This window comes from Papio anubis, chromosome 11 (assembly GCF_008728515.1).
Source record: "Papio anubis isolate 15944 chromosome 11, Panubis1.0, whole genome shotgun sequence".
NCBI classification, from domain to species: Eukaryota; Metazoa; Chordata; class Mammalia; order Primates; family Cercopithecidae; genus Papio; species Papio anubis.
In genome coordinates this window covers 113,965,434-113,979,039 of record NC_044986.1, presented here as the reverse complement: position 1 = coordinate 113,979,039, position 13,606 = coordinate 113,965,434, and the positions used below count along the sequence as shown (strand labels likewise).

General features: G+C 44.8%; 1 protein-coding gene across 3 annotated transcripts in view; it reads left to right on the top strand.

The window, feature by feature from the left end:
* The window catches only part of DHTKD1 (dehydrogenase E1 and transketolase domain containing 1), a 54,426-nt gene that overhangs the window by 28,041 nt on the left and 12,779 nt on the right, over positions 1-13,606 (top strand). For all 3 annotated transcript variants that reach the window (XM_009213979.3, XM_003903383.4, XM_009213980.4), the window contains 5 exons: positions 2,079-2,163; positions 2,640-2,779; positions 7,383-7,533; positions 8,732-8,838; positions 13,394-13,558. In XM_009213979.3, coding sequence (XP_009212243.1) covers positions 2,079-2,163; positions 2,640-2,779; positions 7,383-7,533; positions 8,732-8,838; positions 13,394-13,558 — 648 coding nt within the window. The remainder of the gene's footprint in view (positions 1-2,078; positions 2,164-2,639; positions 2,780-7,382; positions 7,534-8,731; positions 8,839-13,393; positions 13,559-13,606) is intronic.

The window sequence follows — 13,606 nt, the reverse complement described above, 5'->3', positions numbered from 1 at the left end:
TGATCCTAGGGTTGTTTTGGTACTGATAGTTACCTCAGATTTTCTCTACTTTTCTTTTTCTTTCATGTATTTATGCATGTTCATACATTACATGTACCTGGAATACATGTACACTATAAAAAAATACAGAGATACAAGAATGTCTGTTTTTATTTTTTCAACCAGTGAGTAGAAAATACTTTAATTGTTTCAGCCGGCTTAAATAAAAGAAACAAAAATCAACACACACACCCCAAAGAAGCCCCATAAACATGCCAACATTTTACGTATTGTCTTAGTATCACTATAGGATGACAAACGGCCCTGGTGGGCCTGGGACTTAGGGGTTTTCTAGAGTGTGGGACTTTCATAGGGGTTTCCTGGAGTGTGGAACTTTCAGTGCTAAAACATGGAGAGCAAAGAGTTAAAGGTCTTTATCTTTTTTAAGCTTGAAGATGAAGGAAATTTGCCCTCTAAATTATTTTATTTTATGTTATTTTTGAGGTGGAATCTTGCTGTGTCTCCCTGGCTGGATGCAGTGGTGTGATCTCAGCTCACTGCAACCTCTGCCTCCCAGGTTCAAGCGATTCTCCTGCCTCAGCCTCCTGAGTAGCTGGGCTTACAGGCACGTGCCACCGTGCCCAGCTAATTTTTGTATTTTTAGTAGAGATGAGTTTTCACCATTTGGCCAGGTTGGTCTTGAACTCCTGACCTCAGTTGATCCATCCACTTAGGCCTCCCAAAGTGCTGGGATTACAGGTGTGAGCCGCTGTGCCCAACACGAATTATTTTCAAACACTAACTTGGCCAGGCATGGTGGCTCCTATCTGTAATACCAGTGCTTTGGAAGGCGAAGGTGGAAGGATTGCTTGAGCCCAGAAGTTCAAGACCAGCCTGGGCAACATAGTGAGACCTCATCGCTAGTAAAGATTAAAAAAATAGCCTGGCATGCTGGCGCATGCCTGTAGTCTCAGCTCCTCAGGAGGCTGAGGTGGGAGGATTGGTTGAGGCCAGAAGGTTGAACCTGCAGTGAGCTGAGATTGTGCCACTGTACTCCAGCCTGGGTGACAGAATGAGACCCTGTTTCTCCAAAAAAAAAAAGAAATTAAAATTAAAACAATCCATTAACTCTAAGTTTTTGTTATAGGTACAGAGACTATTACAACAAACTATTAATATGTACTCATCACCCAGCTTAGGAAATAGGATATTATAAATACAGTTGCCCACATACTCCTCCTTGATCCGTCTCCTCCCACCTCTGCAGAGGTAACCACTAACCTAAGCACGTGTTTGTTTTACCTGTTTTAAAATTGTATGTAGGCCGGGTGTGGTGGCTCATGCCTGTAATCCCAGCACTGTAGGAGGCCGAGCCAGGCAGATCATTTGAGTTCAGGGGTTCAAGACCAGTCTGACCAACATCACGAAACCCTTTCTCCACTAAAAAGTACAAAAATTAGCTGGGTGTGGTGGTGTGCACCAGTAGTCCCAGCTACTCAGGAGGCTGAGGCAGGAGAATCACTTGAACCAGGGAGGCCAAGGTTGCAGTCAGCCAAGATCGCACCACTGCTCTCCAGCCTGTGTGAGAGAGACTGTCTCAGAAAAAAAAAAAAAAAAACAAACCAACTGTATATAATTGCTCTCTTTCTCTAATGTATCCCTTTGCACTCTGTTTTTATTCAGCATTTTTTTTATGCTTAATTTTGTTGCATTAATTTGTTTTTGTTTTTTTTTTTTGAGACCGAGCCTTGCTCTGTCGCCCAGGCTATAGTGTAGTGGAGCCATCTCAGTTCACTGCACTGCACCCTCCACCTCTCAGGTTCAAGTGATTCCCTGCCTCAGCTTCCTGAGTAGCTGGGATCATAGGAACATGCCACCAGGCCTGGCTAAGTTTTGTATTTTTAGTAGAGATGGGGTTTCACCATGTCGTCCAGGCTGATCTCGAATTCCTCAAGTGATCCACCTGCCTCGGCCTCCCAAAGTGCTGGGATTACAGGCGTGAGCCACCATGCCTGGCCTGCATTAAATTTTTTGTACTCATTGTGAAAAAGGAGATGGATTCTTAGACATTCCTTTTTTTCTTCCTCTGAATTTTACAGTCCAGAATGGAGAAGATGATGGATGGAACCAAGCTAGACTGGGCCACTGCGGAAGCTCTCGCCTTGGGTTCCTTACTTGCTCAAGGTAAGAATTTTCTGTCTAGCTAGTAGAGAGTACTTTTAATCGTGTTTGCTACCTGTTACCTTTCAGTTTATTTGAGTTATAACTACCTCCCATTGTGTTCATTGACCAGAGAGGTTCTAAAACATGTTAATTTTTCTTTCCTGACAATATTACTTTATTGTAGTATAAGTCATGCTGACAACCTTCATCAGAGTATAGACATAGGACAGTTATGCCTGGGAAACAAAGGGCTAGTGCTGGATGTACTGGAAAGATAGTTTTCTCTAAAAATTGCAGGGCACATGATACCTCTCCATTCTTACAGAATCTCATCTTAACTATAGACTTTTGAATATCAGACAGCATATATTAATAACTATCTGTTATCCTAAGGAAAATTCTCAGGATTAAGCCAGTATATAAGAATTTAGAGTCACCACACCTTATTATTAGGTTATTTATGGGAATCTGACTTTTTTTTTTCTTGCTTGCTTAAGGTTTTAATGTTCGTCTAAGTGGCCAAGATGTTGGCCGTGGAACTTTCAGTCAGAGACATGCAATGGTGGTTTGCCAGGAGACTGATGACACCTACATCCCCTTGAACCATATGGACCCCAATCAGAAGGGATTTCTAGAGGTGAGATGTTTCTATAGCTGTTGTAAAATCCAGGTGCCAACAATTACAGATCCAGGATCTTAGAACAAATAGGAACGAGTGCTGGCAACTTTGGGTTCAGTACCTTTGGAAGTAAAGGGCTGCTAGATGGGTGGATGAGGTGGGTCTGTCAATTTGGGATGGAAGTAACCCACTAGAGAGTAGGCTGGAGCTTTCTTCTTCTGGTGACTTATCTGTAATCATGTAAATGTCAAATCGATGTGTTTTGTCAACTCAAAGTTGACATTATCATCTGCATATTGCGGTAATTCATTAAAGTTATTCAAAAATGTGGATGAGTCAGTATTCCTTGCCTACTTAAGGAAAGCAAAATTGCGCATCCTCAAGGTTACCTGTTCCCTAAGGTATGATCGATTTGACGAATGTACACATAACCATGTATTTCTTTCTTTTTTTTTTTTTGAGACTTAATCTTCCTCTATTGCCCAGGCTGGAGTGCAGTGGTGCCATCTTGGCTCACTGCAGCCTCCACCTCCTAGGCTCAAGGGATCCTCATGCTTCAACCTCCTGAATGGCTGGGACCATGGGCATGAGGTGCCATTCCTGGCTAATTTATTTATTTTTTGTAGAGATGGAGTTTCGCCATATTGTTCAGGCTGGTCTTGAACTCCTGGCCTCAAGCAGTCCACCTGCCTTGGCGTCCCAAAGTGCTGGAAGTATAGGTGTGAGCCGCTGCACCCAGCCAGATGTAACCATGTATTTCTGTGTAGCAGCTTCTGTGCCCTTCTCTTTCGTGCCTTAAGGGTAGTAGTGGAGTTTTCATTTATTTACCTCAAACAAGTATTCAAGTGTCTAGCACATGATGTTTATGAAAATAACTCACTCCTTAAGGTAAGTTGAGTGGCATGTCATCTTCTTTTCTACTCTAGCCATTAGTTTGAGAACATCATCTTGAGTTACTGACACTCTATAAAAAATTCATTTGGCGGCCGGGTGTGGTGGCTCACACCTGTAATCCCAGCACTTTGGTAGGCTGAGGCGGGCAGATCACGAGGTCACCATTTTGACCATCCTGGCCAAAATGGTGAAACCCCATTTCTACTAAAAATACAAAAATTAGCTGGGCGTGGTGGCACGTGTCTGTAGTCCCAGCTATTCAGGAGGTTGAGGCAGGAGAATCGCTTGAACCCGTGAGGTGGAGGTTGCAGTGAGCTGAGATCGCGCCACTGCACTCCAGCCTAGTGATAGAGCAAGACTCCATTTCAAAAGAAAAAAAAAAATTCACTTGGCAAAAGCCACATTTTAGGAAGATAACTGAAGGGATATGGAGCTCATCTTTTCTTTAAGTTAGTCCAAAATCTACCCTTGGATCAAGTCAGATTGCTGAACTAGATACTGAAATGTTTAGTATTCCCCTACCTCACATGAAGCTTTCATTGAATTGTGCTTTGATATTTATTATCAGTTTTGAATTTTGCTATTGAAAAAGTCCCAATTAAATACCTGTGTCTATTTTGTGGATACTGTTGAAGATTTAATTTATATTTATTTATTTATTTTTGAGACGGAGCCTCACTCTGTCACCCAGGCTGGAGTGCCATGGCATGATCTTGGCTTACTCCAACCTCTGCCTCCTGGGTTGGAGCAGTTCTCCTGCCTCAGCCTCCCAAGTAGCTGGGATTATTTGGCTTCCCAGAGTGCTGGGATTACAGGTGTGAACCACCACACCTGGCCGAAGATTTAATTTATTATTTAGGCTGGGTGTGGTTGCTTACACCTGTAATCCCAGCACTTTGGGAGGCCAAGGCGGGCAGGAGTTCAACACCGGCCTGGCCAACATGGTGAAACCCTGTCTCTACTAAAAATACAAAAATTAGTCGGGCATGGTGGCACATGCCTGTAATCCCAGCTACTCGGGAGGTTGAGGCAGAATTGCTTGAACCCAGGAGGCGGAGGTAGTGAGCCGAGATCATACCACTGCACTCCAGCTTGGGCAACAGAGCAAGACTCTGTCTCAAAAAATAATAATAGTAATTTATTATTTAATACCATGTCCTCTATGTGAAAACCCTGGGAGAAACTCCTGCTTGATCTTGGTAGTGAGAGTAGCTGTATTTTCGTAAGCAGTGATCTGCCTTCATTGTCTGTATTGAATTTTATAACTGACCAGCGTTCCCTTATCAATAATGGCTTCTAGGAAGGGACAGAGGCCAGGCAGCCTTCATGATAAGTGAATAGGTCCTTGGGGTGTGTTTTTCCCCCCAACTCTGTTGTACATCTCAAATCTTTGTGTGTGTGTATATGTGTGTGTGTGTGTGTGTGTGTGTGTGTGTGTGTGACAGGTCCTCCTCTGTTGCCCAGGCTGGAGTCCCATGGTGCAATTATAGCTCCCTGTAGCCTCCAGCTGTTAGGCACAAGCAATCCTCCCACCTCAGCCTCTCAAGTAGCTGGGCTACAGGCAAGCACCGCTAACCGTAAATATTTTGTAGAGATAGGGGTCTCACTGTGATGGCCAGTGTCGTCTTGAATTCCTGGCCTCAAGCAATCCTCCTGCCTTGGCCTCCCAAAGTGCTGGGATTATAGGTGTGAGCCGCCGTGCCCAGCCTAGAGGGTTTTTATTTTTTTAAAAAAAGCTTTATTGAGCTATAACTCATAAAATTCAACCCCTCAGTGTGTACACTTGAGCAGTTTGTAGTCTATTCACAGAGTTGTATAATCATCACCACTATCTAATTTTAGAACATTTTCATTGCCCTAGAAAGAAAGCCCACGCCCATTAGCAGTCACTGCCCACTTCTTCCTCCCTCCAGCCCCTGGACACTACTCATCGACTTGTTTCTATTGATCTGCCTATTTTGGATGTTTCATGTAAATAGGATGGTATAACATGTGGCCTTTTGTGACTGGCTTCTTTGACTTGGCATCATGTTTTCAAGGTCCATCCATGCATGTAGCACGTATCAGTTCATCCTGTTTTTTTTTTTTTTTTTTTTTTGAGACCAAGTCTCGCTCTGTCACCCAGGCTGGAGTGCAGTGGCGTAATCTCGGCTCACTGCAACCTCAGCTTCTTAGGTTAAAGTGGTTCTCCCTCCTCAGCCTCCTGAGTAGCTGGGACTGCAGATGTGTGCCACCAGGCCTTGCTAATTTTTGTGTTTGTAGCAGAGACTGGGTCTTGTCACATTGGCCAGGCTGATCTCAAACTTCTGACCTCAAGTGATCTGCCCATCTCAGCCTCCCAAAGTGCTGAGATTATAGGCGTGAGCCACCATACTCTGCCCATCCTTCCCTTTTATTCCAAAATAATATTCTATAAAGATGTGACTTAAGCATATGTTTTTTTAAAATTTGAAAGAAACACAAAATTACCAAAATGTTGTATACAGTAAGGAACATTTTCTCATTTTTTTTTTTTCTTTTGAGACAGGATCTCACTTTGTCACGCAGGCTGGGGTGTAGTGATGCAATCACAGCTCGCTGCAGCCTCAACCTCCTGTGTCCAAGTGATCCTCCTAACCTCCTCTTTTCCATCTTGAACCATTTGAGAGCAGGTTGCCATCCTGGTGCCCCCTAGTGTGTATTTCCACAAACAGGGACATCCTTCTCCATCATAACACACCAAAATCAGGAAATTAACACAGACATGACTACCATGTATTTCTCAAACCAAGATCAGCCATTTTTTTTCTTTTCTTTCTTTTTTTTTGAGGCAGAGTCTCACTCTGTTGCCCAGGCTAGAGTGCAGTGGCGCAATTTCGGCTCAATGCAACCTCCACCTCACAGGTTCAAGCAATCCTCCCACCTCAGCCTCCTAAGTAGTTGGGACTACGGGTATGTGCCACCACGCCCAGCTAATTTTTGTCTGCTTTTTGTAGAGACGGGGTTTTGCCATGTTGCCCAGGTTGGTCTCAAACTCCTGTGCTCAAGCGATCCTTCCATCTTGGCCTCCCAACTCCCAAATTGTTGGGAGGCCACCACGCCTGGCCACAGGTTTTTGAAAACCTTGTAAGACACAGTTGTATACTCAGCTCCAGAGGAGGGTCATCTGAGAAGTATATGTGCTTATCCTTGAAGAAACTCTGTAATACCCATATTCCGGCCTCTTTCATCTTTTCCTCTCTTTGTCCCAACTTTTCTCATCTGCACCCCTGACACCAAGCAGCAAATCTCTTCTCAAAAGAATGTGGTGATGAGGCCGGGCGTGGTGGCTCATGCCTGTAACCGCAGCACTTTGGGGGGCCAAGGTGGGTGGATCACCTGAGCTCACTAGTTTGAGACCAGCCTGGTCAACATGCTGAAATCCTGTCTCTACTAAAAATACAAAAATTAACTGGGCGTGGTGGCGGGCACCTGTAATCCCAGCTACTCAGGAGGCTGAGGCAGGAGAATCGCTTGAACCTGGGAGGCGGAGGTTGCAGTGAGCTGAGATGGAGCCATTGCACTCCAGCCTGGGCGACAAAAGCGAAAGTCCATCTCAAAAAACAAAAACAAACAAACAAAAAGAATGTGGTGATGAATGAGAGCAAGGCTCCCTCTCCGCACCACCTCCCTTTGATAAGTTCCCAGGAACCCAATGCTCTGCCCTTGCCCTCGCATGCCAGCGTTTCCTTCTCTTCCCTGGGATTAGGTCAGCAACAGCCCCCTGTCAGAAGAGGCCGTCTTGGGATTCGAATACGGGATGAGCATTGAGAGCCCAAAGTTACTGCCCCTGTGGGAGGCACAGTTTGGTGATTTCTTCAATGGTGCCCAGATCATCTTTGACACATTCATCTCTGGAGGTTGGTGTCAGTGTATAAGGTGGGTACAGGTGGGGGTCCCTGCATGGCCCCAGCCTCATGGGGACAAATGAATGAAAAGGGGCCGCTGCTGCCTGTGAGACTCCCGTGTGTAGCGGCACCTCCAGGGAGTTGGGGTCACTCTGTTATGACGGGAGCGTAGCCACTGTCAGGTTCATGTGTTACTAGGACAAACACCCAAGCTCTCTGTCAGCAGGAGCACTGGTGCCACCCAGCGCCTGTGCCCAGGAGTCAGTAGGGCCATGAAAACCCGCTCCAGTGTCTGAAAACTTCCAAAGCAGTACCTGCTCACTGTAAAAATTAGAAGGAATTGAAGTAAACATCTGAGTCTCTCCCCAGACCCTGAATCCCATTTTCCAGGGATGCCCATTCTTGGGTTTTGAATACCCGCCTTCAGTCTTTCCGATAGGTATGCTTCTCTGTAACATTTTCACTGGGAGGAACAAAAGTGCCTGAGGAGCCTGGACTTCTGACTTGTCCAGAGACTGTTCTGTCGTGTCCACCACCCCCTGTTTCAAGACAGTGGCCTGTGTTGTCAGCCGGGCTGTGAGAAAGGTGGGAGCTGCCCATTCTTGTAAGAGTGGTGCCTGCAGTGATATCGGAGTGGCACGTGCTGTCCAGGAAGCTGGGAACGTTCCCCTTTGAGTTTGTCTTCCACTCGTAAAAGCCCAGGGCCTATGCCGTGATAGGTTATGATTTTCTTTTTTGAGATGGAGTCTCACTCTGTCCCCTAGGCTGGTGTGCAGTGGCACGATCTCAGCTCACTGCAACCTCTACCTCCCGGGGTCAAGTGATTCTCCCACCTCAGCCTCAAGAGTAGCTGGGACTACAGACGTGCACCACTACACCTGGCTAATTTTTGTATTTTTAGTAGAGACGGGGTTTCACCATGTTGGCCAGGCTGGTCTCAAACTCCTGACCTCAAGTGATCCATCCGCCTCAGCCCCCCAAAGTGCTGGGATTACAGGTGTGAGCCACCATGCCCAGCCCATGATAAGTTTTCATTCAACGAAATGGACATTTCCCTAAGTATAGCATAATAGTTCTAGAAAGTGCATGTAATAAAAGCAGTTTTGGGGGGTCAGGCAGAAAACTAACATTGATTTCCCCAGCTGAGTCATGTGAGGCCGCTTTGTCCCCGCTTCGCAGAGCTCTTACTCCTCACATGGTGCTTTTCCAGGAGAAGCCAAGTGGCTCCTCCAAAGCGGCCTCGTCATCCTCCTTCCACACGGCTACGACGGGGCTGGGCCGGACCACTCATCCTGTCGAATAGAGCGTTTCCTGCAGGTAAGGCAATGTCTTCTGGAGTCAAACAATCACTGTCCTGCTTCCTAGAGCTTTTCTACCTCCTGCGGGTAGCTTAACGCCCACCTAACTGTAAGATAGCTCAGTATTTGAGTGAAACAGATTTGATGCAATGTCAATTTTCTTCGGAAACATAATGTATCAGGTATAATAGTATCACGGTTTTATGGCAATTAAAGTTCTCTTGTGCCAGGATCAGCAGTTCTTATACCAGACTGATCATCAGAATCTCCTAGACACCTTTTTTTTTTTTTTTTTTTGAGATGGGGTCTCGCTCTGTTGCCCAGGCTGGTATGCAGTGGTGTGATCTCGGCTATTGCAACCTCTGCCCCTTGGGTTAAAGCGCTTCTCCTGCCTTAGCCTCCAAGTAGCTGGGACCACAGTCATATGCCACCATGCCCGGCTAATTTTTGTGTTTTTAGTAGAGATTGGTGTTCTTGCATGTTGGCCAGGCTGGTCTGAAACTCCTGGCCTCAAGTGATACGCCCGCCTCAGCCTCCCAAGGTGTTGGGATTACAGGCACGAGCCACCGACCGTGGCTGGTTATTAAAACATTTGAAATATCCTCCCAGAAATAGCCATTGTCCTCATTTGGTGTGAATCATTATAAATGTCTCTTTCTGCGTGTTACTTCCTTATGGTTTATTATGAAGACTTTCAGATATACAGAAAAGTTGAAAAGAATTTACTGCGAATACTCATATACCCACTCCCTAGAATTCACCATTATTTTTTATTATACTTGTTTTGTCACATATCTATTCATCTGTCATTCTGGTATCCTTCAATCCATCTTATTTTTTGATTCATTTCAAAATAAATGGAGATATCAGCCAGGCACAGTGGCTCACACCTGTAATCCCAGCACTTTGGGAGACCAAGGCAGGTGGATCACTTGATGTCAGGAGTTTGAGACCAGCCTGGCTAACATGGTGAAACCCCATCTTTACTAAAAATACAAAAATTAGCCAGGTGTGGTGACTCATGCCTGTAATCCAAGCTACTCAGGAGCCTGAGGCAGGAGAATCGCTTGAACCCAGGAGGCAGAGGTTGCAGTGAGCCAAGATCACGCCATGGCACTCCAGCCTGGACAGCAAAGACTCTGTCTCAAAAAATTAAATAAATAAATAAATATATACATACATACATACATACATACATAATAAATAAATAGAGATATCAATACATGTCACCCCAAGTACTTCAGCATGCATATCATTAATGATTTTGGCATGTGTGCCGCTAAAATGTATAAATAGATGATAGCTTAATAGATAGGTAGATAGAACAACACATAGATGGATAGTTACATTAATGATGACATCAAGAATTTTATTTAAAAAGAAATTAGAGTAATGGTAGATAAACTAAAGAATGACATGTGAAATACAAAACTACTAGTTTTTGAAGAAATAGAGGAAATGGGTAGGTGTGGGATACAGTTTCGGAGTCATCGGCCACTAGATGATGTTGACAGTCATGAATCTGGATGAAGTCATCAAAGCAGTAAGCACAGTGGAAGAGAAAAGGTGCCTGAGCTCTGGACCCTGGGATAGTCCAACCTCAGAGGATGCAGAGAAGAAGAGTAAGTGAGATGAAGAAGGAGCAACCAGTGAGGTGGGAGGAAGATCTTAGAAAGCAAGCGAAGGAAACATATCAAAGAAGAGGGAGTGTCAATGTCAATTAAGATGAGGAGTGAAGTAATCCCAGCACTTTGAGAGGCCGAGGTGGGAGAATCGCTTGAACCCAGGAGTTTGAGACCAGCCTGGGCAACACAGTGAGACCCTGTCTCTACTAAAAATATACAAATAATAAATAGATGAGGCGTAAGAATGAACCACTGGATTTAGAAATCAGGAGTCCATTTGATGGTTGATGACATACTAAGGACCATCTAGAGCAACCTGTCTAACCTGTGTCCATGGACCACATGCAGCTCAGAACAGCTTTGAATGTGGCCCAATACAAATTCATAAACTTTCTTAAAACATTATTTGTGATTTTTTTTTTTGTACCTTATTAGCCATTGTTAGTGTATTTTATGTGTGGCCCAAGATGATTCTTTTTCCAATGTGGCTCAGGGAAGCCAAAAGATTGGACACCCCTGATTCCTGATTCTAGAGAAAGGGAAGTGTATTTATTTAAAAATTTTAATTGACAAATGTAAAATTGTATATATTAATGGTATAAAATGTGATGTTTTGATGCAGGTATACATTGTAAAATGATTGAATCAAGCAATTAACAGACCCATCACCTCACATACTCACCATTTTTTTGGGAAGAGAACATTTAAAATCTATCCTCTTGGCAGTTTTCAGGTATATAGTATGTTAACTGCAGTCACCGTCCTGTGCAGTAGATCTCCAGAACGTATTCCAGGGAGGAAAGTGGGCCGAGCGCGGTGGCTCACGCCTGTCATCCCAGCACTTTGGGAGGCCGGGGTGGGAGGAGCACTTGCTCAGGAGTTTGAGACCAGCCTGGCCAACATGGTGAGACCCCATCTCTGCTAAAAATAAAACTAAAAAAATTAGCTGGGCGGTGGTGCATGCCCGCAATCCCAGCTACTTGGGAGGCTGAGGTGGGAGGATCAGTTGACCCTGGGAGGCAGAGGTTGTACTGAGCTGAGGTTTCGCCACTGTATTCCAGCCTGGGCAAGAGAGCCAGACCCTGTCTCAAAAAAAAAAAAAAAAAAAAAAAAGGGAGGAAAGTCAACTTAAATCTTTTGAGGAGTATTGCTGTAAATAGAATACGAAAATGGAACAATAGCTGGTGGGGAAATTTGTGTCAAGAGTTCTTTTTGTGTTTTGTTTTCTTTTTGAGATGGCGTCTTGCTCTGTCACCCAGGCTGGAGTAAAATGGTGCAGTCTTGGCTCTCTGCAACCTCTGCTTCCCAAGTTCAAGCAATTCTCCTGCCTCAGCCTCCCGAGTACCTGGGATTATAGGTGTGTGCCATGATGCCCGGCTAAGTTTTGTATTTTTAGTAGAGACAGGGTTTCACCATGTTGGCCAGGCTGCTCTTGAACCCCTGACCTCATGTGATACTGCCTCCTTGGCTTCCCAAAGTGCTAGGATTTCAGGTGTGGGCCACCGCGCCAGGCCTTTGTTTTGTGTTAAAGGTAGGAAATAAGGCCTGTTTGGTGACAGGCATGATCTAGTAGAGAAGAAGAGAATGGTGATGTAGGGGTGAGGGCAGAATAACTGAATGATTTCCTTGCATGCTTAAGATGGGGTAGGCTCTAGTACATGGTGGCTTAAATTAGCTTTAGACAGGAGCATGGTTGGTGGCAGTAAATGGAAGGCAGAGAAGATGGGTGCAGGTGAGAATCTGTGTGTAGATGGTCTGAGGACATCTCTGAGGTCATTAGCTGAGAGTGGTGGTGGACGAGGAGGTCCAGAGTTTAAAGGTGTGAATTAGTCACCTGGGAAAGAAGGAGAATGAGTGAATTAGGGAAATAGAGTTTAAGAGTCTAAGGTCCTTAAGGCCCCACCTGAGATTCTTGGTCAGGATTCTAAAGACCATTGGTGTGATTTTGTGTTGTCTCCAGCTACATTCTCTGCAGACATGGAACAGGCAGAAAGTGGGGATTAACTAGGTTTATGGGTTGGAGTGAAGGGTCAAGGGAATCAAGTGTGTATGCAAAAAGATGATCATGATTAAGGCCAGGCACGGTGGCTCATGCCTGTAATCTCAGCAGTTTGGGTGGCTGAGGCGGGAGGATCGCTTGAACCCAGGAGTTTGAGACCAGCCTGGGCATCATAACGAGACCCCATCTCTACAAATTTTTTAAAATTAGTCAGGTGTGGTAGCAGGCACCTGTAGTCCCAGCTACTTGGGAGGTTCTGGTGGGAGGATTGCTTGAGTCCGGAGTTTGAGGTTACAGTATGCTGTGATTGTGCCACTGAACTCCAGCCTGGGCGAGAGAGCGAGACTCTGTAACAACAACAACAAAAAGAATTGTCCAGATTTTGTCAACTCTCTTTCTTTCCTTTCCCTGCCTTTGGGGTAGGGTTAGGAGTTATGTCTCGGCTTTCTGTCCCACCAGGATCTTCTGAGATTTAACTTCCTTGCCCTGAATTTTTCAACCTTTCTATGAGCTGCTTTTGATTTTATTTTTGTCTTAAAACACACACACATACACACAGACACACACACCGACAATCATTTTGTTTATTACATTAGGAAAGTGAGATTCTGATAGTGCTTCCTTCCCCTATCTTAACCCTGTAGTAATCGGAATATGTATTTTTTTTTTTTTAAAGTTCTTTCCAGATGATTGTTGCTGTCTAGCCGTGTTTTGAAACAATTGTGTTAGATGACACAGAATTGGGCCAGTGGAGAAAGCCATCAGAGCTCTCCTTTGGTTAATACCTCACCGTTCATTAATGCACCTGCTGGTATTTTTCTGTAATGTTGGGCAATAGCTTTTCTGCTGTAATTGAGAACACCTGTGTTTCCCTTTGGCTAGCCCATTGTCACTACGACTGAAATAGATGATCTGAATGTTCTTCTCCTTTCTTGCCACTTCTCTCCCAGATGTGTGACAGTGCGGAAGAGGGGGTGGACGGAGACACTGTGAACATGTTTGTGGTTCATCCAACAACTCCCGCACAGTATTTCCACTTGCTTAGAAGACAAATGGTCCGGAACTTCAGAAAACCACTCATTGTTGCTTCTCCTAAGATGTTACTCAGGCTCCCAGTAAGTAGAAGAAGCTGGCGAATAAGCCTTCCTCCTTTTGTCATTTTT